Raw genomic sequence first — 26,141 nt, 5'->3', positions numbered from 1 at the left:
TGACCCAGCCCATTAGCACTTTGCGTGTGCAATTTGCCAAACCTGCTTGCGCCTAGACTTAGTGCATGCTTGCACGAAAATACCAAAACTTCATGGCCATGCCCAATGACTTTTTTAATTTATATGCAAATTTATTGATGAATCATGATTTCAGTGTGAAAACGTTCACTCACAGGACAGAAGACTGCCCCCCCATGTGCCCCTACAATGGAATTTCGGTGCCACCCCAGACTGCTCAAGAGCGCCTGGGGTGGCATCCTGGCACACACACGGTTAGTGAATGAGACCCAGTGACCATACTGACTTGAGACTTGTGAACAACGACATAGATGGATTACAATGGACAAAAGCCATCACATTAAGACAGCTTTCTTATTCTGGGTGATGGAATGATTAATACAAGTTGAGTTTTTCCTCTTTTTCCAAGGTCTCCTGAAAGCTGATGAGGTGTTTTGTATGCATGAGCTGGTGACTGGAGAAATGTCTTGTGACACAAGCATGGGAAACGACAGATGTTGTTGACTGGAGGTGAGGGTACACTGTCCATCTGGAGATGAGGGACTTCAGGGGATGAAGCAATTTAATAAATTCTGGATTACTTAACTACAGCACACATCCTACAAGCCACAAACTGTATACAGGACATAGGCCCTTATAAACAAAAAAACAGAGACAAATACACGTATTGGACCTGTGAATGTAATGCAATAAGAATTCATATTGTATAGTTTTTACCCTTGAAGTATAATGCTAGTCAAGGTTTCTTGTCTCAAATATCACTTATCTTTTGAAGTGATGAGAAGGTGTGGATGAGAAACAGATCAATACTTAAGTCCTTTTTTACTATAAATCTCCACCTTTGACCAGCCCTTGACCAGTAGGTGGCAGAATGTGAAAGTGAAAGTCAATTCCACACCAGAATATGGAAGTGAAAGTGTAGATTTTTAGTCAAAAAAAGGACTTAAATATTGATCTGTTTCTCACCCACACCTATCAGTCGCTTCAGAAGATGTGAATTTTACTTATGGATTACTTTTATGCTGCCTTTATGTCCCTTTTGGACTTTCAAAGTTCTGGTCACCATTCACTTGCATTGTGAGGACAAACAGAGCTGAAATATTCTTTTAAAAATCTCTGTTTGTGTTTTGTAGAAGAAAGAAAGCCATACACATCTGGGATGGCATGAGTGTGAGTAAATGATCAGAGAATAAAAATTTTGGGGTGAACTATCCCTTTAAAGGCATAGGCAACTTACACCAAATATTTTTATTTTATTTTATTTTTTTTTTATGTTTACTGTACTTTGTATGAGGTTAATTGATAAATAAAAACTATTCATGGCATTATATTTTAGAAAATCCTCACTATAAAACATTTTTCACAACTGCGTAAAAATTTCCTGTCCTGGATTTTTAACTTCTGGATGTTTTGCACAGATGACTCGTGTGCGCAAGACAAGAAATGTCTTTTGAGGTCAATTTGGATTCCATGCTGACTTTAATGTGCTAATGGTTGAGACGTCATGACCACAATGTTTACTAACCTTCTTTTGCAGCTGAGTTTCAATTAATGGTCTTGGTGGACGGGGATGGAGCTTTGAATTGTGAACGTTAGCATATGACTACGTAGTATATCCAACTCTTTTATTTCAAAAAAGCAAGAAAAATCCTGTTTTTCACGATATGTCCCCTTTAAAGGTGGATTCTGCTGATAAAAACAACCAAACTGCTGCAAACGGGTGAACTGTTGCAGGTTCAAGATGTTTTAGCCAAATTAGCAATTGCAGATTGAAACTAATGTGTCTGTTAGCTACAGTAATAATCGAACAGACACTAATGGCTGTAATACTGAACTTATTTAGCCAGTTTCAATCCCTTTCAATAAGCACAAATAAGATGCACGAATGAGCCAAGTTAACATGCGACAGCAGCGCACAGCTAATGAACGATGAATGTGTGGTGCTTTTCCCTATGATGTTTAAAGACAGCTGTTAGCTTGACTCAATCCAGGATGCTAAATCCTCTGCAAAACACAGAAACATGGCTGACAACAGCTGTCCTTGGAGATAACTCCACACATAATGTGCCGTAATTTACCACTGCAGATGCTCGCAGTGTTCGTCTCCTTGAGGGCTTCCTAATACCAATTAACTGATTGGATTGTTCTTCATCACAATGACTGCATCTATATGGGCCTGAGCTCTTCAGCTCCTGCAGCTAATGAGGTGCTCTCCAGACTAGTGTCAATCACTGCTCAGGGACGCCACAGAAAGACACATGATAGAGGGATGATGACTGAGATACGAGGAGAAAAGAGCGGGAAGATAAGGTAGAAGCTCCTTATCTCAGTGAAGAAATTTAGAGTGTATGTAAAAGCATGTGAAATAACTGCCAATTATAAAAGGCGTTGTATCCCAAACAGGCTTAACAGTAAACTACATTACTACTGGGAGCATGTATGATCCAATAATATACAATGTTATAATATTTAAAACTAAATTAATGCAAATTAAAGGGTTTGTGAGGTTTTTACATTTACATTTTTGAGAGCTGGTGTTTGAATTCACAAACATTCCGTCAATGTAAATGTCACCGGTCCTGCTTGACCCCAAGTGGGATTCGAACAGGCATTCCCCAGTATGGGAGTCGGACACGCTAACAAGGAGGGTAGAAAAGCCATGACTTCTAGCCTTTGGTCACTAGTGTGTCTCTTAAGGCCAGGAGAGTGAGGTTTACACACTGCACAGCTATCACTTACCAGCCGGCTACGTTACATAAGTTTATGGGATTTTTCTGAGTTGCTATTGTTTGCTAAGGGAAAACCGCAAGTCTGATCAGTTAGAAAGTCATTGCAACCTGAGTCAGAACAGTCTGAAGATTCGCGTTTGGTGGATTTAGCTTGAAAGCTCTAGGGCGACTGCGTCAGAAATTTTGGTTTTGGTTTAGGGATTTTGAAAAAAACAAAATCTTAATCATGTCTATAGGATAATAGTATGTTAGCTTTGTCATGCCAACACAATCAAATAAAGGGGACAAGAAAAACTAGCTTCATACCATATGACCCATATTTGGTTTTCGACCGTTGAAAATGGGTAAAATGTAACAATTTCAGAAATTCTCTGGGATTTAAAACCTCTTCTTACAAAGGGATCGCTGGTGGCCTTAAAATCGGTACTGTTTATTTTAACTGCATGTTATTACCATACAATTCTCATTTAATTGTGATAAACTATAAAAACCCACTCAGCTTTGATATTTAGCCACTGTTTCACAATATAAATGTTACCGTGAGAGTAAGAGATGTATGTCAACATATCAAAACATGAATGTGAGAGTTATGAAAATGAAATCATTATAAAGATGCACATGCCTATTTAATGATGTAAACTCCCCTTGATTTGTCCTTAACTGGCTTCAGTGAACAACATCCAATATAATATTTAATCCAAAAGTGTGCACATTCACAGAAACATTAATGGATTCACGGCTCAGCCGTGATGTCAGTTTGTGGGCGAACCCAGAAGGCTAATTCGGCATAGGTTTCCTTTGGAATTTCCCAAATTTTTAATAAATAAGTAAAAAAGGACTGTGGTAAACATTACATGAAGATACTTTGATGTTTTGTTCTACAATGTAATTTACAAACAGTCATACCTCAAACATGAATTCTGAATCTGCTTTGCTTTAAAAAATGTATGTGGCTAACGAGTTGCTAGACAAGGACTACAAATACCACAACAAGCATGTGAGTGAAAGTGCCTGACGAAACGGAAAACTGTAGTAGTTCTTATCTATAGCAACTTGTTAGTAACATACTTTTTTTTTTTTAAATGGTGACTTCAAAATTCACGTTTGGGGTATGACTATGTAATTTATTTTGTAGAACAAAATGTCCAAGTATTTTGAAATAAGGTTTATCACAAACTTTAGTTTACTCATAAATCCAAAACAGAAATTACCATAAATTCTATGGTAACCCATGGCCTGAAAATTCTAATGCTCTATTGTCTACACTTAATGGAACTAAATCAGCTGAAGCTGCACATCTGCATCAGCTGCACGCTGGATATTCCACAAATAATCTGCTTTCTGCCTTATTCTATGAACGAAATCCACATGAGATCAGTAAAAGACACTGCTATGACAACTCAATTATGATTGGAATGTATATGCAGTAGATAAAATGTCATTTGTAATTCATTGCGCTAATGCTAATAGTTAATGCTATAAAACCACATGACAGTCTTGGAAAATGTTTTTTTTTAAAAACTCAAGAGTTTAAAAGTTATCATCCTAAAATCTGAATTAGAACATTATCAGAGATGTGGCTTTAGCTTAATTTTATTTCTATGGATCTACCAGGTTAGTGTCACATATTATGTTATGAAAAAAAAAAACAATGCTAATCACTTTACAATAAATTTGAGCTTTTCTAACCATTTTTCTTCATGACTTTTATTAATTCTGTCTTTTGGACAACACACTGTTGTCCTACTACTTTTAAAAGAGACCAAATTTAGGCCTCTAATACAGTGGAGTGATGAACTACAGCCACTGGATTTGGAGTATGTCGCTTTTTAGGCTTGTGCTCAAAACAAAGGAGTACAAGGCAACAGCCAAAAAAGGAACACACAAAAAAGGAAAGTTTGTTCTGAACCAGAATTTAAAACGGTATTAAGATATCTTTGATACTTCTGGAGTTACATGCACTCCAACTTTGGAAAAACAAAACTTTTTAAAAAATATATTTTTTCCCCCATTTTTGGACTCTAAACCGGTACTTGCCTCAAAGTTACAGTAGTTGGAATATTTTGCTGTAGTCACTGTCATGCAGCATTACACTAAAAGTGCTTCACACTGCCACAGCCTACAGGTGCAGAAGAGAAGCTTTTATCACGGCGCAGGAAAAATGTGCATAAATAGGGAAAGCGAAAACAAGGCTGCGATTACGTAATGCCAGAGAGTTCCTGACAAAATCCATTTACAGCCCTACATAACTTTCCACTCTAGCCATTCACACAATGACATGCATCAAAAAACAGCAGCCATTACTGCCGAGGAGCATCGCTTTGGGAGTTACCTATTGAAAAAACAAAAATAGGGCATCTATTTGCATGCTTAATCCATTATGCCATCCCCTATTAACTGGCTCTTGATAATAATATAATTATAATATAATATAATGGCCAGGCCACTTAATCCGCCAATATATGGCCATATTGTATTGTATTATATTGTATTATATTATATTATATTATATATTATATTTTGATGTGATTTGTGTATGCATGTGTTTGTCTATTTACATGCTTAACCCACCATTGTCAGTTGGTTCTTCACATCTCTACGATTACTACTTTCTGACTGGCAATATCAATAAATGACGAGCTGGGCAATCCACTACAGTAAAAGGTGTGAGGGACACATGCACACTGTACCGCCTATGAGTGGACAAATTCAGCTCAAGTGCTTTGACCTTTCGCCCAAAATATTTCAAGCTAAAAAGACAGAGTCGCCAATAAAAAGGATGCCTTGCAATGTTGTGTCAGAGCAGAGGTGACTGCAGCCCCCCTCTTGTCTCCATAATGAAAAGCGTCACTCGACGTGGGTGTGCGATCTGCCATGCATGGATGCACCTTGCCTAGCCCTCAGAGAATGACAGGCAGCATAGCTCGCATTTAATCACACACACATATGGACGCACTCAAACACCTGCGCTAAGATTAGCAACCAAACCTCGTCTATCATCTGCCATGAATGGACTACATGATGCGAGGTGTCCGACTAGATCGTATGAAGTCCCACATTTTTCCTGCCTGTGAAACACCCAGAAACACTTCAAATGTCCTTCACAAGGAACTGTCGACAACTCTACTGAGGATGCTTTGGCATGAAAGAATCTGTTTACACTTAGTCACTTCATGCATCTTGATCGATTTGATTGCTCGGATTGATCAACTGGGTATCCGATTAGTAAAAACACATGAAGTGATCAAGTGTAAGTACCCCCAAGGTTTCTAAATACAGCTGTGTTGTTGCCACTAGTAATGTCAATTTAAATGCAACTAGATTTCTAGATTTTCTTCAGAAAGTGTAAGTGGTGCTTATCCGTGCAAAACTCACTACCTCGATGCTAGGATGTTGTGGGTGGTTGCTAGGTGGATCCTTACTGGCCTAAGTCAAAAGAGCCCGCCCCCAAGTCTCTATGATATTCTGTTCTTGGAGTGAATGATATAAGCAAAACTTTTTGGTCAATAAATGGTCATTTTGGTCATTTATTATGGAAAGTGATTAAAAAACGTTCCTCTTTGATTTAAGATGATGTATAAAGTAGTGATAGACCTGTCATGGCCAGTGCAATGGAACAGCTTTATTAATAAAGGAAATATTAATTTTAAAAATTACACGTCATTCAGCAGGCATGTATCAACATTAGATCCTCCTCAACAAGCAGCACAAACAGTGCCAGACGAGTTACGCACCAAAGTTGCAAAAAGTAGGGTTAAAGGTTTGAACAATAGCAGCCAGATCACATGACAATTGTGTGATCATTGCAACATTTTTTATAGGAGAATGTTATTTACGTACAAAATGATGTGCCTTATTACACGTTTGGCTGCAGTTTCCCAGCTGGGGGTGGCAAAAGCGAGTGAAATGGTGTCGTAATCAGATGAGGTTTTTAAGATGCATATTAGATGTTTTATTGAGTAATTAAAACTCAAATTAACAAGTAATTTAGCAGGAAACTGCATCGAAATGTAGAACGCGGCACATAAAAGTCAGTTTGCAAAAATTTTGTTATAGTAACGTTCATTCAATGAGAATATGTTGAACAATAGTCAAGGTGCTTGCTAAGACAAACAACAAGTCACTTTGCTTTGACATATGTTAAATGAAAAGTCCTCGTTTCCCTCAGTGGCTGATCGTAATGGAAGGAAGACGTTTGCAAATGAGCAAAACATCACTCACCCGCCCTTGATGTAGTCCAGGAAGGTGACTTCAGTATCAATGAGAAATGACAGTAGTGTCACCTGTGAGATAGCAGGAAGTCAGAAAATCTCATGATGATTCTGTGTGCTGTCAATGTTGCTAAGTCCACAACTACTTGAATTTTCAGAGTGAAATTGCATCTTATTTAAGCAAAGGGGAAACTAGTAGCTTTGGTACATGCCACAACATCTCCTTTGAAACTGTGGCTTACCAAGCTACAAGCTGCTTATAATTTATACTAATTATAGTAAGCTATACATTTAAAAGAGTAGTTAGCTACACTACAAGCTACTAACAAACAGCTGCAAACTACACTGAAGCTATTTAAGGTTATGTCATTTTAAATTTCAAATTGTGGCAATCAGAGCAGTATTTATCTGACACAAAAATAATAAAGATCTCAATTAGAACAACAGCATTAAATGTAAAAAGACAAAATTACACCAAATACAACTAATAAAACTAGAAACATTCTAATTAATATAACTGAACATAAAACAGAGATAAAAAGCAGTATGTGCTGTAACTAAAGCAGTAAGGCACAAGAGGCTTACAGTGATTTTACAAGGTAATTACGCATGGACTCGAGTTGCTTATTATGTTTTATTCAAACTGCAAGAGCACTATGATAAAATATGTGCTACCAAACCTAAGCCCGATGGGTTTCTATTGTTTTTCTTTGTAAACACGTGGTGGATGGACGTCTTTGACCACTGCGCCATGTCTCACTGTTTTTTCAGCATCTGAGGGTACATTTACACGACAACGATGTACTAAAAATGGAAAAGTGTTTCCTTTGCGTTTTTGAAAAGTTTCACAAACAGACGACAACGTTGTCAAAACGATCCCCGTTCACACGGATCCGCGAAAACGACTAAAAACACTGTATTATGCATGCCAGGCCAGTAGTTGGCGATGTCACTTTCTAAAGAAACACTACACGCCTGCGCACATAAGCATTCTTCCACAGAGCGGTGAATACAAACAATGAAGATGGCGAAATTTGTCTGGACGATGAGTTTGCATAATTACTACAATTACTTTGCTGGAGAAGCGTCAATAAACTCAAAATCTTGAGCAGCACAAACATAGTCCTGTAGTCCGTCATTGTAGTTTTGAATGTCTCACGCATTGTTTTGAAGTACTCGCATGCCTATAGACTGAACTCTCAAGATTATTCAATAAACTCTGCTCATTTGTACCATCACTTCATCTCCTGCCTTCTTCTGTATTCCCCCTGCTGACTCTTGGGCTGGTAGGAGAGTAAGTTAACATAAGCTGTTGATGTTGACTGGTTTTGGATATCAGACAGAACTCTGATATATGGATATCTTCTGACAGAGAGAGAGGTCTTGTTTACACTGGATCTAACATGCATTTTTACTGCCTCATGTTTTCATATTCTAAGCATATCATTGATTACTGTACATGGCATCACATCTCTGTCTATAGGCTATATACGTAAGCGGTGGGTGAATGAATTGCAGGGTAAAGGTACATCAAATAAAATTATGTAAATAAATAAATAACATTTAAAATACAAATACATTTTTCCCATCTGAATCCATACATTAATTTCAAGATTTTCAAATTGCAGGTTCTGCCTACTGTACAATGTTCACACTCCATACAAAACACTCCAAATGAATAAATTGTTGATTATTGTTATTTGCACAGACACCAGTATTGATATTGATAATTATACATCTCAGATTGATGCCTATCAATCCATCATACTTTATATAACACGTAATACGCGTGCGCATGACGTCATCGTTTTCACAAATTTGCATTTTTGTATGTTTACACGGAGATGATAACGGCATCATTTTCAAAAACTTGCACTTTGAAACCCGTTTTCAAAAGTTTGCCGTTGTCGTGTAAACGAACAGCCAAAACGCATAAAAAGTTTTCCGTTTTTAGTTGAAAACGTTGTCGTGTAAATGGCCCCTCAGTCAGAACCACCACCTTTTTTTGCAACCTGGTCTCATTAACATTACATAACCAAAACAAAATCACGTGCCTCATTACACATTTTGCTTCCAGTGATATGTCCAGCAGGGGCGCCAAAAGCAAGTGAAATAGTGTGGATGCAGGTTTTAATGAGTAAAATGTACCTCCCTTACCTAAAACTTTAACCTAAACCTAACCAATAGTGATTTAAAATCAAATGAGAGGTGAAATAAACAGACATCCTTCCCTTACACCAACACCTAATCGATAGTGTCCAAAAACAATAAGAGAAATGAAAAGCACATTTTCTGAAGCAACCTCGTCTTCTCGTGTCGCTTCTATGACACTCAAGCTAATCACACTGTAATAAGAGTGTAAATGTAGGTGGGTCTATAATACAAGCGTTAAAATGTGTCGTTTTTCAAATGATGCGTTAAAGTAAAAGTGTTTTGATATCATAACATAGCAGTGTGTGAGTAATAGTGTGAAAATAAGTATTTATAAAGTCATAATCAGTCATTGTAGGCGTGATTTGAGTTGTTGTAGCGCCTCTAGTGTTCATTTCACCAGGACACTGTGACAAAACGTACAACGTGGCATGTAAAAGTCAGTTTGCAAAAATGTAGTTATAGTAATGTTCGTTCTAGAGGCTATGTTGTTTTTTGGACAAATTAAAAAGTGTTAATTAAAAGAACTTAAACGCATATGTTGTTTAATTAACTCAAAAAAATTTTTCCATCAAATTGAATTGAATAATCTTTAACAAAATAAAAATTAAAAATGAAATATTTTAAGTTTTAAGAATTTAAATTTTGTTCGACTACACAGTTAAATTTGCAAATAAACCGCAGCCATCAGCACACCAAAGCAATGGGAGCAGGGAAAAACAATGACTCTTTGCAACCTGAACTTTTTAAGAATGGTTACATTTTTGTGACACGAGCACTAAAAAAGGCTAGACCCAGTGCAACAGACACTAAAAAAGTTATTTTAGCATATTTTTAAGATGTATGCATTTAAATTTCATAACAAATTTCCATCAAATTGAAATTAATAATCTTAAAAAGAAAATAAAAAAAAAATAAACAAATCTCCCATCGGACCGGGTTCAAAACGAATCAGACTTAAAAAACAGTGCTCTATCGTTTTCTAATGCAACACGACTACTAGATGGAAAAAGTACAAAATCACACGCTAGCATGAAAAACGGCTCTGCTTACTGTTCCAGAGTTGAGGTATTTTTTCTTCTTTCCTTTCTTCTTGGGGTTTATGACCTGTTTGGAGAGAGTGAGTGATTATAATCACTTAAGGGATATTGGAAAATGCACTCATATATTTTACATACTTCTCTGCATAATACTCTACATCATTTTGAAGCATGTGATGTATTTATGACATTATACAACAGATTTGATAGACTTTGAAGTTAACTTTAAATGTTGAAATTAATCTTCTTCAGGGGATGAAGCGGTTTAGTTCATATTGCATTATTGAATTACATTATACAATTCACATATACAGGATATAGGCCCTTTTATACAAAGAACCAAACAATATACAGTACATATAAAGTTGTGAACATAATGTATTAGGGGAACATACAGTATTATATATCTTTCCCCCCCAGAGTCCACTTATAATAACATCTTAATGTAAATTAAGTCCTTTTTTATTTTTATTTTTTATTTCTTTTTTATTGAGCTTTTCACAACACACATGGTTTCAAAGCAGCTTCAGAGTAAATTATGCTGTAATGTCTTAAAGTCCTCCTTTTTGTAATTGACTTCTTGCTAGGCTCTGCATACTGGAATAATTTACACTTTCAACTTACTAAATATATGTTGATATGTGAATGTGGTGGTCATATGTTACTCAGCTTGTGTTTGTGATGTCATAACCATGAAAAATTATGAATGAGTCATTTCTACAGTTTAGTTTAAATAATTGGTCTGGGTGAACTGGGGAGGAAGTTTTGAGATCTAAACATTAGTTCATCTAACTATATCAAAATAGTAACAAAAACTCCGCTTGAAATAAAGCTTTTATGACTTGTTTGCAGGCTGAATAAGAGATAATGTTTGCCATTTAATATAAATAGGTGAATTACATGGTCCATTCTGAAAACATATGGCTTCACAGAATCGCCAACACACAGTCACGCACACAAACACACACATCTATACTTATCTAAATGAGGACAAAACATAGACTTCTATTGTTTTTAGGTAAAGTTAATTATAATTACTACAGACTAACCCTACCCTTTAAAATATTTAGCATTTTTAGAATAATAACACAAACACACACACACACACACACACACACACACACACACATTTTTTGTTCGTTTGTTAAACTGTGTAACAAATAAGCAAGTACAAGTGTTATAAGGGTCACTGACAAATAAGGTTGACTGAGGTTATAAAAAGTAGAAATATTTTAAAACACATGTCAAGTTCTTAAAAATTTTATGTTTAATTTGTTTTGTATCATTGTCTTGCTGGAAGATCCAATCACAGCCCATTTTAAGCTTTCTGGCAGAGGAGGTCAGATTTTGACTTTTTATCTGTTGGTATTTGATAGAGTCCATGATGCCATGGCATAAAAACAGCCCCACAACATTAAAGATCCAGCACAACATTTAACTGTGGGCATTGGGTACTTCATCTCTGGTGTTTGCTGCCAAAAAGTTCCAGTAATGTCTGGCACACTGAAGAGGCTTGAGGTTGTTGTTGGATGAAAGCAGAGGCTTTTTTTTCTTGAAAGCCTCCTAAACAACTTGTGGTGATGTAGGTGATATCTGATATATATATATATATATGCTTTGGCTATTTTCTTATAACCACTTCCCATTTTGTGAAGCTCAACAACATTTTGCTGCACATCAGAACTATATTCTTTAGTCTAACCGTTTCAATTGTTTTACTTCAATTAAAGGTTAGATTTTTGTAATTTATTTTTAGATAAACAATGCAGATTGTTTTCCACAGCCTTCTTTGCTCATATTTACCAAGGGTGCCAATATTTTTGGCCACCACTGTAATGCTACAAAATTATGAAAATCACACAAATCACGGTTTTAAGATGTATTCAGTAATGCATTTTTATTTATGAATAAATCAATTATTATTAAATATGTAATTTTATATTACAATGTTAAATACAATTACATAATATTATTAAAATTGAATAATATTATTTTTTGTGAGGATTGAAAAAAAAACAAAAAACAACACAGCAAACCTCTTATAAACCAAATGTAAAATAAAACAGCACATACAGGCCTAATATTTAGTTTGACCTCCTGAGGTGGACAAAAAACTTTTTCTGAAGGTTATGCACCTCCTTTCACTGATCATTTGCTTAAAAGTAATTGCATTTTTAAAGAATTTGAGTGTTATTTGCTGGTGTTCTGATGATAGCAGCTCATCTCCAATGAGCTTTAATCCATAAACACCCTGTTTGCACTAGCTGTTACTTCCAGTAAATCATACAAATCAACAAAAATACCAACACTGGCCTTATAGTGAGGATTATTTACATATGGAAAAGCTTGTGACACACACACGCACACACACACACACACACACACACACACACACACACCATATTTCTGCTCTCTGGTTATATTTACAGTAAAATTCCTCTTCCTCCCACTCATTAATGCTGAATGAGTTATGAAGAACACATATTCAGTGCCTGTGGGAGAGAACGCCTGCCAACATCTCTGGAGATCTGTGACTTTAAATCTTCACATTACTGTGTTTTTCTTTTAAACGACAGCGTGAAATCACTTGCTCTAATTGAGATAACACAAGCTGTTTCTGATTGTTATTCCACCCTGACACTTTCAATTTCAGCCCTTCATCAAAAACTGTTTAATATTCAAGAGATGTGTCAGATATCTCAGATGTGTCATTTTGTTATTTAGATTTGATAGGGCAGAAATTTCAAGCCAGGATGCTATCTGAGATTGAGACCTAATATTTAACCAAATAAAACTTGGTTATTACGTTATTTCAACATTGATAACAGGTGAATATTTTAATGAAACATTTACTTTTCAATTTAAACTGTGGCTACGTGCATTAACACATAAATTATGAGCACTGGCAAAGGGGGTATTATCACAAGAAATCTAATATCTGATATTTTCAATTAAAAGAGATGTACACGGAAAACATACTGTAAATTTCAGAACTCAAAACTTCAACTCAAATTCCTCCGTCTAGAAAGAGCATTTACCTAAACTACAGCTAGCAGCAAAAATGACCTGTTCCCACTTCCAAAATCTTTGATTTTCCAAAATCAGACATTTAAATACATTAACACGACCACCCATATTTACAGGCCAATGAGGTCTATTCAGTATTCAGAAACTTGGCCCACCCAGATCTTAACATTTTGAGCAGGACATTTCAGTGTGGATTGTGTCACAATGTAATGTAATCTGTCACAAAGAGGTCGTTATTAAAGAATGTGTCTGCTGCACTTACATAGAACCTGACAGCAAACCTTTAAATAAGTGTTGATACTAATCTCATAGGCAAAGAGGTTAGCCAATCATTATACAAATCATTCACATAGAAGTCTTAACCCCTAAAGCTCTGCTGCATATTTTGGCTGCTGCCTGCAATTTTTAACACAAAAGCTAATCTTATCCATGAACAGTGGACTAATTGCAAAATATTTGTCTCATTTCAAAGACCCCCCATTAATTAATTTTAATATTTTAACAATCTTACGAACATAACTTTTTTTTCATTCTGTCTTTGAAAGCCTGTATTTAAGGCTCTGTTTGCTCTATGTACAAGCAAAAAAGTGTTCATTGGTTCCATTAGACAGCGGCAAGTACTAGCAAAAATGTATTTTCCTAAATCACCTTCCATCACAATATACAGATCTGAAATGCAGGTGGGGCTTTAATGCAGCTGAGCACTCGCCATGTGCTCTCCTATTTTGTGATCCCACACACCGTCCCCTGTTTCATGAAATATCTTGGCCTCTGAGTGGACTAGAACCTTAAACTAGGTGTTGTTGGAAAGATGAGATCCTCAGATTTCTGACAATGTAGAATATTTCAGTAGTCAAGAACATATTTTGCTAAATATTTGTTTATCATGCTTTTTCTGTTGGACGGCATATTTTGTTCTGGAGATCTTAGACATAACATTGGATTATTTACCCAAGCAAGCTCACAAACAAGTAGAAAATGGCTCATTTTGAAGGAAACAACCTGAGGTAAGAGCTGATACAGAGTTTGGGGCTACTTGGGGCTTACAGGGGCAGTGATTGTAACAGACATGAGGCCTTTGTCTTTGTTGCCTTACAGATATTATATTTTACTTAGTGATTCTTTTGATAATCATTCCAACTGTGATGTTACGGTCACAAAATAAACTGCATAGTCACATTCCTAAGATTTTGAGCTTTCATTTGATATATGACTAGATATATGATTATGTTGTGATATCTGAAAAACGTTTACATTCATATTAATATCGCTACATAATTACCACAAGGTGGCGCTCATTTGCAACATTGAGATTTCAGGTCTAGTTATTTTATGTAAAAAAAAAAAATTAAAAAAATAAATCAAAAGTAATTGAGTTATATGAAAAGTTTATATTCTAAGTTCTCAAATGGTATCAAATATGACTATTTATACTGTATATTGTAAGGAAATTAAACATGTTTGGCTTAAACTTATTACACACCCTGGCCCAACCTGTAGTGTTTAAGGGTAAAGGTACAGCAGCCATAACACACTGTTTCACGTCAAGGTTTAGAGAGAGGGTGCAAAATGGTCATAAAACTAAATTCGGACTGTTTTTGGTGCAAGAAACATTGTAAATGGACATCAGGGGAAAATTAAGATGAAATATGACCCTTTTAATAAGGTTTTCATATGCATGCTGAGTTTGATGTCCATAATAGATGTTCTAGATTCAAACTGCATTTGTTTGACAAATGCAGAACAACTTCATCTACTTAAGTGGAAAAATATGCTAGCCATCAAAATTGATTGTGTTGTAGAATCCACCTACACTAGACGGATATCTGCTGTTTTCTTTTTGTGCTTCTCAGATTAGTCTTCATTGTGTAGTAGATATATAGTTCCTAAATTGACTCCTGGTATCCACACAATAAGGGGGGTAATTGACTTAGATTGAAATTTACACATGCTGTGTGCATTGTTTTAGCACCCAATTCAGACACATGAATCGGCTCTTTGAAAAAACAAAAAGTGCAACTGGATGTATCTCTGTCATTCAATGAATTACTGCTGCCGTGATCACTAGAAAAAGTACAGCATATCACAAAAAAAAAAGAAAAAAAATATTTTTTAATTATGTTTATCACCTGCTTTCTGCAGGAAGCAATAGCATAATGACAATTGCGCCAGAAAAATAGCACTGCCTTTTGTGTATAAGTGAATATTTATATTTTATAAATAGCCTAATTAACATAAAAAGGTGGCATATTAGAACAGAAAAGAATGACAATGACTTTCTTTAAATATTCATGGTCCCGTGCTATTTCAGCGCATTTAGTGTCTAATAAAACTGATTAGTAAATAAGAAGCAGTTTTATACCACGTGCAAAAATAGCGCAACTGAGCGCAACTTCTTTTTATATGGGTTGTTCCAAACCCATATCACTTATTCAGACTGATTTCATGAAAATGAAATGATGGTGGCGACATTTTTGCAAAATGATATTACATGGTTCATTACATATATCGCAGCAGTTTCAAAGTGAAATGTCCACTTTTTTGCACTAAAAGCAAATTAAATATTCTCCCGAACAGATGAGGTTTTTAAGGTTAATGCTCTATTGAGTTTCAAATTGACAAATCCTACATACCTACCCTAATCCTTGAACCTAAACCTAACTGAGTCATGAAAAGCAAATGCAAGATGAAAAATGCAACTGCTAAAGTAACCAAGTATATTTTTTGGTGCTTCTATGACACTTTCGTTTCACGTGTTGACTTGCGTGCACTTCAGGACTCGTACCCCAATCCTTTGCATCGCAAGTGTAGCACTCTGCCAACTTGATCGCATTAGAATAAGCCTGTAAAGGTAGCTGGTTATGTAATGCATCGTCTTAAGATGTATCGTCTTAAGTCATGTGCAATAGCAAGAGCGCGTGGGGGTGCAACAAAGCATTTACCAATGTCTCCATTGATCATGGTATAAATATTGGGGGGTGTCTTTGCTTGTTTTGATTATTGGGGGGGGGGGTTACCTCCCCCCATCCCCCCAAGAGTCTATGCCCCTGTGCAATAGTAAAAATGTTAAGATGTCATAAGATAGCATTGTGTAAGCCATGTAAAATTAATTTAGCAAAAATTTTGTTATAGTAATGTGATTCTGTGAGAACAGGTTTGACTTATTTTCATTCACTGAACACAAAAGATGTTAGGCAAAATTGTGAGTGAATGATGAAGAATTGTCATTTTTGGGTCAACTATCACTTTAATGTTGTGTATTTCTTATACCATGAAACCTTTATTCTGGAAAACACAATGTTTGTAACACAGAAAAGCTAGTCAGTGTTCAAGACAGCTTACCTCATATACGTTGAATTGTGACTGGCCTCTTGACAGTTCTCTAAAGCTTGTGCTGAATTCTCCAATGAAGTCATGACTGTTTAAACACACATACACACACCGTTCAGCATGGAGAACATTCTATCACATTAAACCCACAACAAACAACAGCTGCTTTTATTTTCACTCCACTACATGACGATTGAATTTGTGTCAAAATGTACTTACTCAGCTCTGATAAATTTCTGATCTTTTTTAGGCATTTCAAGTGCTTTTAATTAAAAAGATTAATTCTCTTAGATCAAAGAACTCTAATAACCCTCTAAAATCACTTAGATGATTTATCTAAATGAATTACATACAGTATGTCTATGGATAGACTGATCAGACTATATCTGGGTTCCAAAAACTTCTTTAAAGAAGTGTGCTGACAAAAAGATGTAACTCAAAACATAGACAGGATAGGAAGTGTCATATATCTATACAGTGCATCCGGAAAGTATTCACAGCGCTTCACTTTTTCCACATTTTGTTATGTTACAGCCTTATTCCAAAATGGATTAAATTCATTATTTTCCTCAAAATTCTACAAACAATACCCCATAATGACAACGTGAAAGAAGTTTGTTTGAAATCTTTGCAAATTTATTAAATATAAAAAAACGAAAAAAAAATCACATGTACATAAGTATTCACAGCCTTTGCAATGACACTCAAAATTAAGCTCACGTGCATCCTGTTTCCACTGATCTTCCTTGAGATGTTTCTACAACTTGATTGGAGTCCACCTGTGGTAAATTCAGTTGATTGGACATGATTTGGAAAGGCACACACCTGTCTATATAAGGTCCCACAGTTAACAGTGCATGTCAGAGCACAAACCAAGCCATGAAGTCCAAGGAATTGTCTGTAGACCTCCGAGACAGGATTGCATCGAGGCACAGATCTGGGGAAGAGTACAGAAAAATGTCTGCAGCACTGAAGGTCCCAGTGAGCACAGTGGCCTCCATCATCCATAAATGGAAGAAGTTTGGAACCACCAGGACTCTTCCTAGAGCTGGCCTCCCGGCCAAACTGAGCGATCGAGGGAGAAGGGCCTTAGTCAGGGAGGTGACCAACAACCCGATGGTCACTCTGATGGAGCTCCAGCATTTCTGTGTGGAGAGAGGAGAACCTTCCAGAAGAACAACCATCTCTGCAGCACTCCACCAATCAGACCTGTATGGTAGAGTTGCCAGACAGAAGCCACTCCTCAGTAAAAGGCACATGACAGCCCGCCTGGAGTTTGCCAAAAGGCACCTGAAGGACTCTCAGACCATGAGAAACAAAGATTGAACTCTTTGGCCTGAATGGCAAGTGTCACGTCTGGAGGAAACCAGGCACCACTCATCACCTGGCCAATACCATCCCTACAGTGAAGCATGGTGGTGGCAGCATCATGCTGTGGGGATGTTTATCAGTGGCAGGAACTGGGAGACTAGTCAGGATCGAGGGAAAGATGAATGCAGCAATGTACAGAGACATCCTTGATGAAAACCTGCTCCAGAGCGCTCTGGACCTCAGACTGGGGCGAAGGTTCATCTTCCAACAGGACAACGACCCTAAGCACACAGCCAAGATAACAAAGGAGTGGCTCCGGGACAACTCTGTGAATGTCCTTGAGTGGCCCAGCCAGAGCCCAGACTTGAACCCGATTGAACATCTCTGGAGAGATCTGAAAATGGCTGTGCACCAACGCTCCCCATCCAACCTGATGGAGCTTCAGAGGTCCTGCAAAGAAGAACGGGAGAAACTGCCCAAAGATAGGTGTGCCAAGCTTGTAGCATCATACTCCATCACACTTGAGGCTGTAATTGGTGCCAAAGGGGCTGTGAATACTTCTGTGCATGTGTTTTTTTTTTTTTTTTTTTTTTTTTTTCTTAATAAATTTGCAAAGATTTCAAAGAAACTTCTTTCACGTTGTCATTATGGGGTATTGTTTGTAGAATTTGAGGAAAATAATGAATTTAATCCATTTTGGAATAAAGCTGTAACACAACAAAATGTGGAAAGTGAAGCGCTGTGAATACTTTCCGGATGCACTGTACTGGTGGCCAAACATTTTGAATGATGTACAGACTTTGCTCTTATGGAAAGTAATTGGTATTCACCAAAATTCCTACTCACCAAAGTGGCATTCAACTGATCACTATGTATAGTCAGGATATTATTAACGTGAAACATTACAATTTGAAGAAAAATGTTCAGAACTTCTTAAACTACTTCAAAGAGTTCTCATCAAAAAATCCTCCATGTGCAGCAATGGCAGCTTTGCAGATCCTTGGCATTCTAGCTGTCAGTTTGTTCCTTGCCCACTCTAACCTTTGTTTTTCTGTTTCAAAAGTGGCTTTTCTTTGCTATTCTTCCCATAAGGCCTGCACCCCTGAGTCTTCTCTTTACTGTTGTACATGAAACTGGTGTTGAGTGGGTAGAATTCAATGAAGCTGTCAGCTGAGGACATGTGAGGTGTCTATTTCTCAAACTAGAGACTCTGATGTACTTATCCTCTTGTTTAGTTGTACATCTGACCTTCCACATCTCTTTCTGTCCTTGTAAGAACCAGTTGTCCTTTGTCTTTGAAGACTGTAGTGTACACCTTTGTATGAAATCTTCCATTTTTTGGCAATTTCAAGCACAGTATAGCCTTCATTCCTCAAAACAATGATTGACGAGTTTCTAGAGAAAGCGGTTTCTTTTTTGCCATTTTTGACCTAATATTGATCTTAAGACATGCCAGTCTATTGCATACTGTGGCAAATCAAAAACAAAGACAATGTTAAGCTTCATTTAATGAACCAAATAGCTTTCAACTGTGTTTGATATAATGGCAAGTGATTTTCTAGTACCAAATTAGCAATTTAGCATGATTACTCTATGATAAGGTGTTTGAGTGATGGCTGCTGGAAATGGGGCCTGTCAAGATTTGAACAAAAATGACTTTTTTAAATGGTGATGGTGCTGTTTTTTACATCAGTAATGTCCTGACTATACTTTGTGATCAGTTAAATGCCACTTTGGTTAATTAAATTACCAATTTCCTTCCGAAACAGCAAAATTTGTACATTATTCCAAACGTTTGACCGTCATTATACATGTACTGGCAGTGGCCACAATAGGTATTTGGGCAATTAAAATCACCAAAGAACAAAGATATCTGATTTTTTTCTTTTTTTTCTTCTTTTTTTAAGTTGCAAATGCCAATTTACCATTGTCAGATTCTCACCTCAAGCCTCATAGACAAGTTATACATTTTTGGCAAAACACTTTACCATACTAAAAATGGGACAATTTAGTCCTTCACTACTGTTCAGTTTGTTCAAAGAGTGTTTTCTCTGTATCACATGGAGAACACGAGCTATCATTACACTGATGATGAATTAATGGATGTTAGAAACAGTGAGTATTGAGGTGTGCAAATTCTGATTATTTACAGCTCATTACCTGCCATCACGATCCCAGTCGTACACTTCAACTTTGATCGTTCTGTAAGTGAGAGACAGAAAGTGAAAGAACTGGTCAGAGAGCAGGTCCATATTGAACATAAACTGTTTTGTTTGAGTTCAAGTGCAGTCTTATGGGTCCAATCAAATATAAGCAGATGAAATATATATATATTTTTTTATCTATATTGAGAGAATATTATTTTAACCCTATAGTAATTCATAAGTGTTTTTCATTAAGTGTAGAAAGATAAAAAGCATATGTCTATATGATGGAAAGTCAAAAAATGATTTATTAGCTCCCATATCAAGTGTTCTATGAGAAAGTGTGGATTTTTTTGTTTTTGTTTTTTTGATAATTGCTTTTCTTTTTTGTTTCTGTTTGTTTCTTTTTACACTGTTTGCAAGGCAATTCTGTATTGATATTCCTCTAACATTTTGGTGTTAAAGGATTAAACTTTATTTTGTAAATAATTGTAGCCTTAGGTGTGCTATCTAATTGTTTTTGTGTAAACTTCATCCTTTTTTAAACACTTAAGATTAATCTCCCATTGATGAGAATAGCTATGTTTCCATCCAAGTTGCAAATGTAATTTATGCAGAAAATCAGAATATCGTAAAAACAATTTTAGAATAAAGTAGAATTTCCATCCTATGTGTTTAAGAGAACAAAATCATCCCTTTTAGGGAAATTGGCTCAAAATAGAAATTAAAATGGAAGTTGAAGCCTCTGTGGCTCTTTTATTAAATTGAATGAACTGCTTGTGGTTTAGAGCACACAGACAAAACGCTCTGATGAACTTCATGTTTACTAGCGTTCAGTGGCATATGCCCTATATTTGGGAGCGAAAGCATGTCGCACAGTTCTGGGAGGTAATATTAGACAATCATTTCAATGACAGATGTTGGCATTTCAGAATAACCAGAGAAATATTTGAGATGCTATGCGCTAATATCGATGATATACTTTAAGCAAATTATGTATTCACATGACCTTTTTGATGCACATCTGCATTTCTATATGAATTCTACAGGGATATACACTGATGAGCCAAAACATTATGACCACTCACAGGTGAAGTGAATGACATTGCTCATCTCCTAACAAGGTCACATGTCAAGGTCTGTGTAGATTTGATGGTAAGCAAACTATCAGTTCTCGTAGTCAACATGTTGAATGCAGGAGAAATGGGTAGGATTAAAGACCGGAGTGCCTTTGACAAGGGCCACATTTTTATTGCCAGATGTGAGTACCTACTAACAGTGGTCCGAGGCAGGACAAACCACAAACCGGCGACCGGGTGTTGGGCGCCCAAGGCTCATCGATGCGTGAGGGCAACGAAGGATTTCCCATCTTGTCCTAACCAACAGAAGGTCTACTGTGGCACAAGTCACAGACAATTTTAATGATGGTTACGGGAGTAATGTGTCACAACACACTGTGCATTGCACACTGCTGCGTATGGGGCTGTGTAGTTGCAGACAGGTCAGAGTGCCCATGATGACCCCTGTCCACTGCTGAAAGTGCCTACAATGGGCATGCGAGCATCAGAGCTGGACCTTGGAGCAGTGGAAGAATGTTGCCTGGTCCAATGAGTCCCATTTTCTTTTACATCATGTGGACGGCCGTGTACATGTGCACCATTTACCTGGGGAAGTGATGGCACCAGGATGTACTGTGGGAAGACGACAAGCCAGTGGAGGGAGTGTGATGCTCTGGGCAATTTTCTGCTGGGAAACCCTGGGTCTGGCCATTCATGTGGATGTCAATTTGAAACGTGCAACCTACCTAAACATCATTGCAGACCAGGTACACCCCTTCATGGCAATGGTATTCCCTGATGGCAGTGGCCTCTTTCAGCAGGATAATGCACCCTGCCACACTGCACACATTGTTCGGGAATGGTTTGAGGAACATGATGAAACGTTCCATGTGTTGCCCTGGCCTCCAAATTTCCCTGATCTCAATCAGATTGACCATCTTTGGTATGTGCTGGACCAACAAGTCTGATCCATGGCAGCTCCACCTTGCAACTTACAGGACTTGAAGGATCTGCTGCTAATGTCTTGGTGCCAGATACCACAGGACACCTTCAGGGGTCTTGTAGAGTCCATGCCTCGGTGGGTGCTGTTTTGTTGGCACGTGGAGGACCAACGGCATATTAGGCAGGTGGTCATATTGGTTTGGCTCATCAGTATTTGGAAATGTGTTTCCATCGTAGTTTTTGCGCACGTCTCCTTACTGAATAAATAGTTGTTGTTTTTTTACATTTTTAATGTGCACTTTAGAAACTTTATTTGCGTCTTGGTGTTTCCATCAAGCATTTTTTTATGCAATATCCCAATATATTTTACTATGTACGTGTAATCCAAATGAATTGCTTGATACCTCTTGATGCCTGTCATTTTTTCTTTCCTTAAAAAGGAACTGGATGTTAAGATATGTCTCGCAATTAAATGTTTTAAGCCATAACAGGCTTATATATGGGGTAAATCAAGCAGGCAATTGATGAATGTTGAGTTAGACTGATGTAAAAATATTACATCAAATCTGACCTGGCTGTTCACACTGCAGGCAAAAAAATAAATAAATAAAATAAAATCAGATACATTTCCGATTTATTCCACATATGAAAGTGGCCCAGATCGGATTTTAAAATGTCACATTCAAGGCGCTTGTGGCTGTTCACACTGTCATGCAATTAACAGACCTGTGTCACATGTGAATGATAAAAATCCACATCCAGCTGCGGTGTCTCAGGATATGGTTGGGGTCCCTCCTTCGATGTACTGTAGGTCTTCTGAACTTTTTTGCCCATTTTATAATCAACCAGGTGAAAATCATAAGTCTGATCTCTTAGACAAGTTATAGCACACCTCTCCTCAACAAACCACATGATTTGAGGTATCACTGGTGTCTGTAGCACAAATGGCGTACTTCTGGTTTGGCTGAAGGGTTTGTTTAAATTACTAACTCTATGTATGAATAACAGTAATAGTGATTCTTGCCTTAGCAAACACCACTAATAAAACATCTGTATGAAATACAGTTCATTATTGTAGCTGTAGGCCATTTATGGTTGCCAAGCAACTTGCAGTGTAAATACAGAATTTAACTGAAATAAAATCGCAGGTGTGCATTTTTCACCAGCATTTGAACATGGATTATCCAATCAGATTTTGCAGACCAAACTCGCCATTTTATAACTGGATTTCTACTATGCCTTTAAAATCAGTTTCCTCCTCCTTCCATGGTACTTTCTTTTTAAGGAAGGGAAATTAAAAACCCCTTTCACATCCTCAGGTTGGTGGTCTGGATTAGTGTGTTTTGATGGAAAATAATTACAAGTTCTGCTGTCTGCGTCATGACAGGCTTGTGATGAGTTTGCACAGTTCAAATAGATCACAATCCTCACAACATCCCTTAGCACCCATTCTCAGCATTATCATCAGCGAGACACTCCGCGCTTCCTTATCAGCGAGTGTGTGCTGGCTTATCTCGCATCCCAGACTCCCGTGGAAGCTTAGTGCTCTTCCTCTCTGTCAGTCTCTCCCTCTCTTTTTCATTTCTAAAATCTTCAATCACAGATAAAGCTACAGCATTGTATGGGAGAGATCGCTACGGCACCAATCGATGCTCATCAGCGAGAAAACTGCTACTGTGTGGAAGCTTCTGCTTTATCGCCACACAGAAAGAGTCTCTGTTTTGATTTTGATTACAGTAAAGCATTTACAAAAGTCTGATTTTAGTTTGAATAATTTGTCTGAAGACTGAATAGCAGATAATGAAAAGCTTTTGCACCTGCGGTTGCTTGACAAATTTGGCTGAATGGTATTAAACACAGACCACAATTTAGTTGTTCAATGTTTGCCTGGTGCACGACCCTACACACAGATTACCCACAACCAATCAAAAAATAGCAATTAAAAAAAAATACATTTTTCACAACCAATCAAATATAAAACACCAAATTCCCACAACCAATTAAAAACACCAATTCCCATAACCAGTCAAAAACACAAATTTTACAACAACTATTTGTGCACAGCAAAGAGTTACAGATGTTATGAACAGATGTGGCTTACTTGTTGCATTTCTCTCATGAAACATAAAGAGAATATGAGAAACTGTTACATATGATTACTAAAAGCAAATTCTCCTGTTTTAAACAAGTTCAAAAACACTGTAATATGATGTGTAGGTTCTGAGGTACTGTAATCTAGTGATGGGTTTTTCATGAACGATTCATTCATTTTGAACTAATCTTTTATGTGACTCAGAAAAACGAGTAGTATCAGAGCGTGATTCGTTCATTTTGTGTTGGCCGCGCATGCGCATTGCGCAGCCTCCGTTCATTTGTTACGTGAAAACCGCATAGGCGCTGTACAGGAAACAGAAATGATTAGTTCACCTCTCCAGTCTTTTGGACCGAGTCGTTCGTTTTTTTGTCACGTGACAGCCGTATAGCTATGCAGTGACAAAAGAAAGAATGACTCGGACTAGAAGACTCGAGAGGTGAACTAATCATTTCTGTTACCTGTGTGAGCAATGCATAGTGTATATAGCTGTCACATGACAAAAGAACGAACGACTCCGACAAGAAGATTCCAGAGGTGAACAAATCTTTCTGTTTCTCATAATTTGTCCTTGGCTGCATTATCAATTTTCCCGTATTGGGACTATAATCAAAGTTTGCGTAAGTAGACGTGTTGGGGGGATTTGGCTATTGAAAATGTGACATTTTAATTTAATTCTGCTCAAATGAACGAAATGACTTGAATAAAGATTCAAAGATACAAATCTTCCCATCACTACTTTAATCTTCACAGAGCGCATTTGAAATCTGAAACAGTGAATGGAGGCCGGGCGGCTGCTCTCGGGTCCTAGTGCCTGCCGGATCCAACCTCTGTCAGTGCAACTTCTGTATTTTTTTCTCTCTATCAACAATGCGATTTTGACCCAGTGCAACTTGTAGTCAGGTGCGACTTTAATTCCGGAAAATACAGTAAATAAATAAAAAATAAAAAATTGATTTGGCATATGTGACCTCATTATACAGCGTACCTATGTTACTTGCATTATTTTCATAGCCGAATTTCCAACATTACGAGTTCATGCTACTAAGAAAGACAGAAAACATGGACAAGTTCTTGAAAAGGAAAACTATCGACGATGGTTATGTGGGATAGTGGTGTGCCATGGGATTTTTTAATCGCAAAAAGTAAGCCATGGCAGAAAAAGTTGGGAAACACTGACCTAAACCACAAAGAGTTCATCTGCAAAAAAGCGTCCAAAAGAAAACACACAGCAGTATGTAAATTCTGTAATGCAATGCTTACCAGGATGGCTGGGACCATGTCAAACTTTTATCGGCACTTAAGAAAGGTAAGCTAAGTGTAAGTGATGCTAGCAAAGCTAGCAATATAACATTAGCAATCTGCCTCTTGCTGCATTCCATTCAACTCGGAAAGTCGGATTTTCCAACTTCCTACTGGGAAAAGTGCAATGGAACGCCACTTGAATTCGTAATTCCAACTTGGAAAGTCGTGCGAAAATTTAAAACTCTGATTTCGCCGAGATGCAGGTGCGTGACGTCACACAAACATGTCGGCACCCAGGAAGATGTACAAAATAAGTGATAAACATGAACTTTTATTAAATAATATAGATAAATTAGTAAAAGTTCCTACATTACATGATATTAAAGCTTGTTTAACAAACGTTAGCAGAGTAGCAGGTGTTCAAAACATGGTAAATTATACTCTTTTTTGATAATTGTACACCTGTAGCACAAATGCTAGCATTGCAGATTGTTTATGAATTGGGTTGCTAGGAGACATCTCTGGTGACAGTCAAACACCTGCTAAGCTAACGGGAGCATTGCAGTTTTGTTTCCTTTAACGTCATCTTCCGAGCATCTGGCATTGGAATGCCTTTAGTCGGAGATAGGAGATATCAAGTGGAATATCCCACATCTGATTTGAATGGAACGCAGCATGTGTACCTAAACTCATCTTCACCCCTCACCCAAAGAGATTTAGCAAGTGTTAGCTATACATATTACCTATGCATTTACTGTTTTTAGGGTGCTAGTTTCAGTTGCTTGCCAGCCATTTGCCACCTAGCTAGATGCGCAAGCTACCTAATTTAGTTAACATATATTG

At 37.2% G+C, this 26,141-nt stretch overlaps 1 protein-coding gene across 1 annotated transcript in view; it reads right to left on the bottom strand.

The window, feature by feature from the left end:
- LOC127437000 (copine-8-like) overlaps positions 1 to 26,141 on the bottom strand; it is a 257,856-nt gene that overhangs the window by 36,349 nt on the left and 195,366 nt on the right. The window contains exons 11-14 of the mRNA XM_051691580.1: positions 19,978 to 20,019; positions 16,519 to 16,594; positions 10,163 to 10,216; positions 6,969 to 7,030 (exon numbers count right to left, since the gene is read on the bottom strand). Of these exons, the coding sequence (XP_051547540.1) occupies positions 6,969 to 7,030; positions 10,163 to 10,216; positions 16,519 to 16,594; positions 19,978 to 20,019 (234 nt within the window). The remainder of the gene's footprint in view (positions 1 to 6,968; positions 7,031 to 10,162; positions 10,217 to 16,518; positions 16,595 to 19,977; positions 20,020 to 26,141) is intronic.

This window comes from Myxocyprinus asiaticus, chromosome 47, assembly GCF_019703515.2.
Source record: "Myxocyprinus asiaticus isolate MX2 ecotype Aquarium Trade chromosome 47, UBuf_Myxa_2, whole genome shotgun sequence".
Taxonomy (NCBI): Eukaryota; Metazoa; Chordata; class Actinopteri; order Cypriniformes; family Catostomidae; genus Myxocyprinus; species Myxocyprinus asiaticus.
This window is presented reverse-complemented; position numbering and strand designations above follow the sequence as displayed.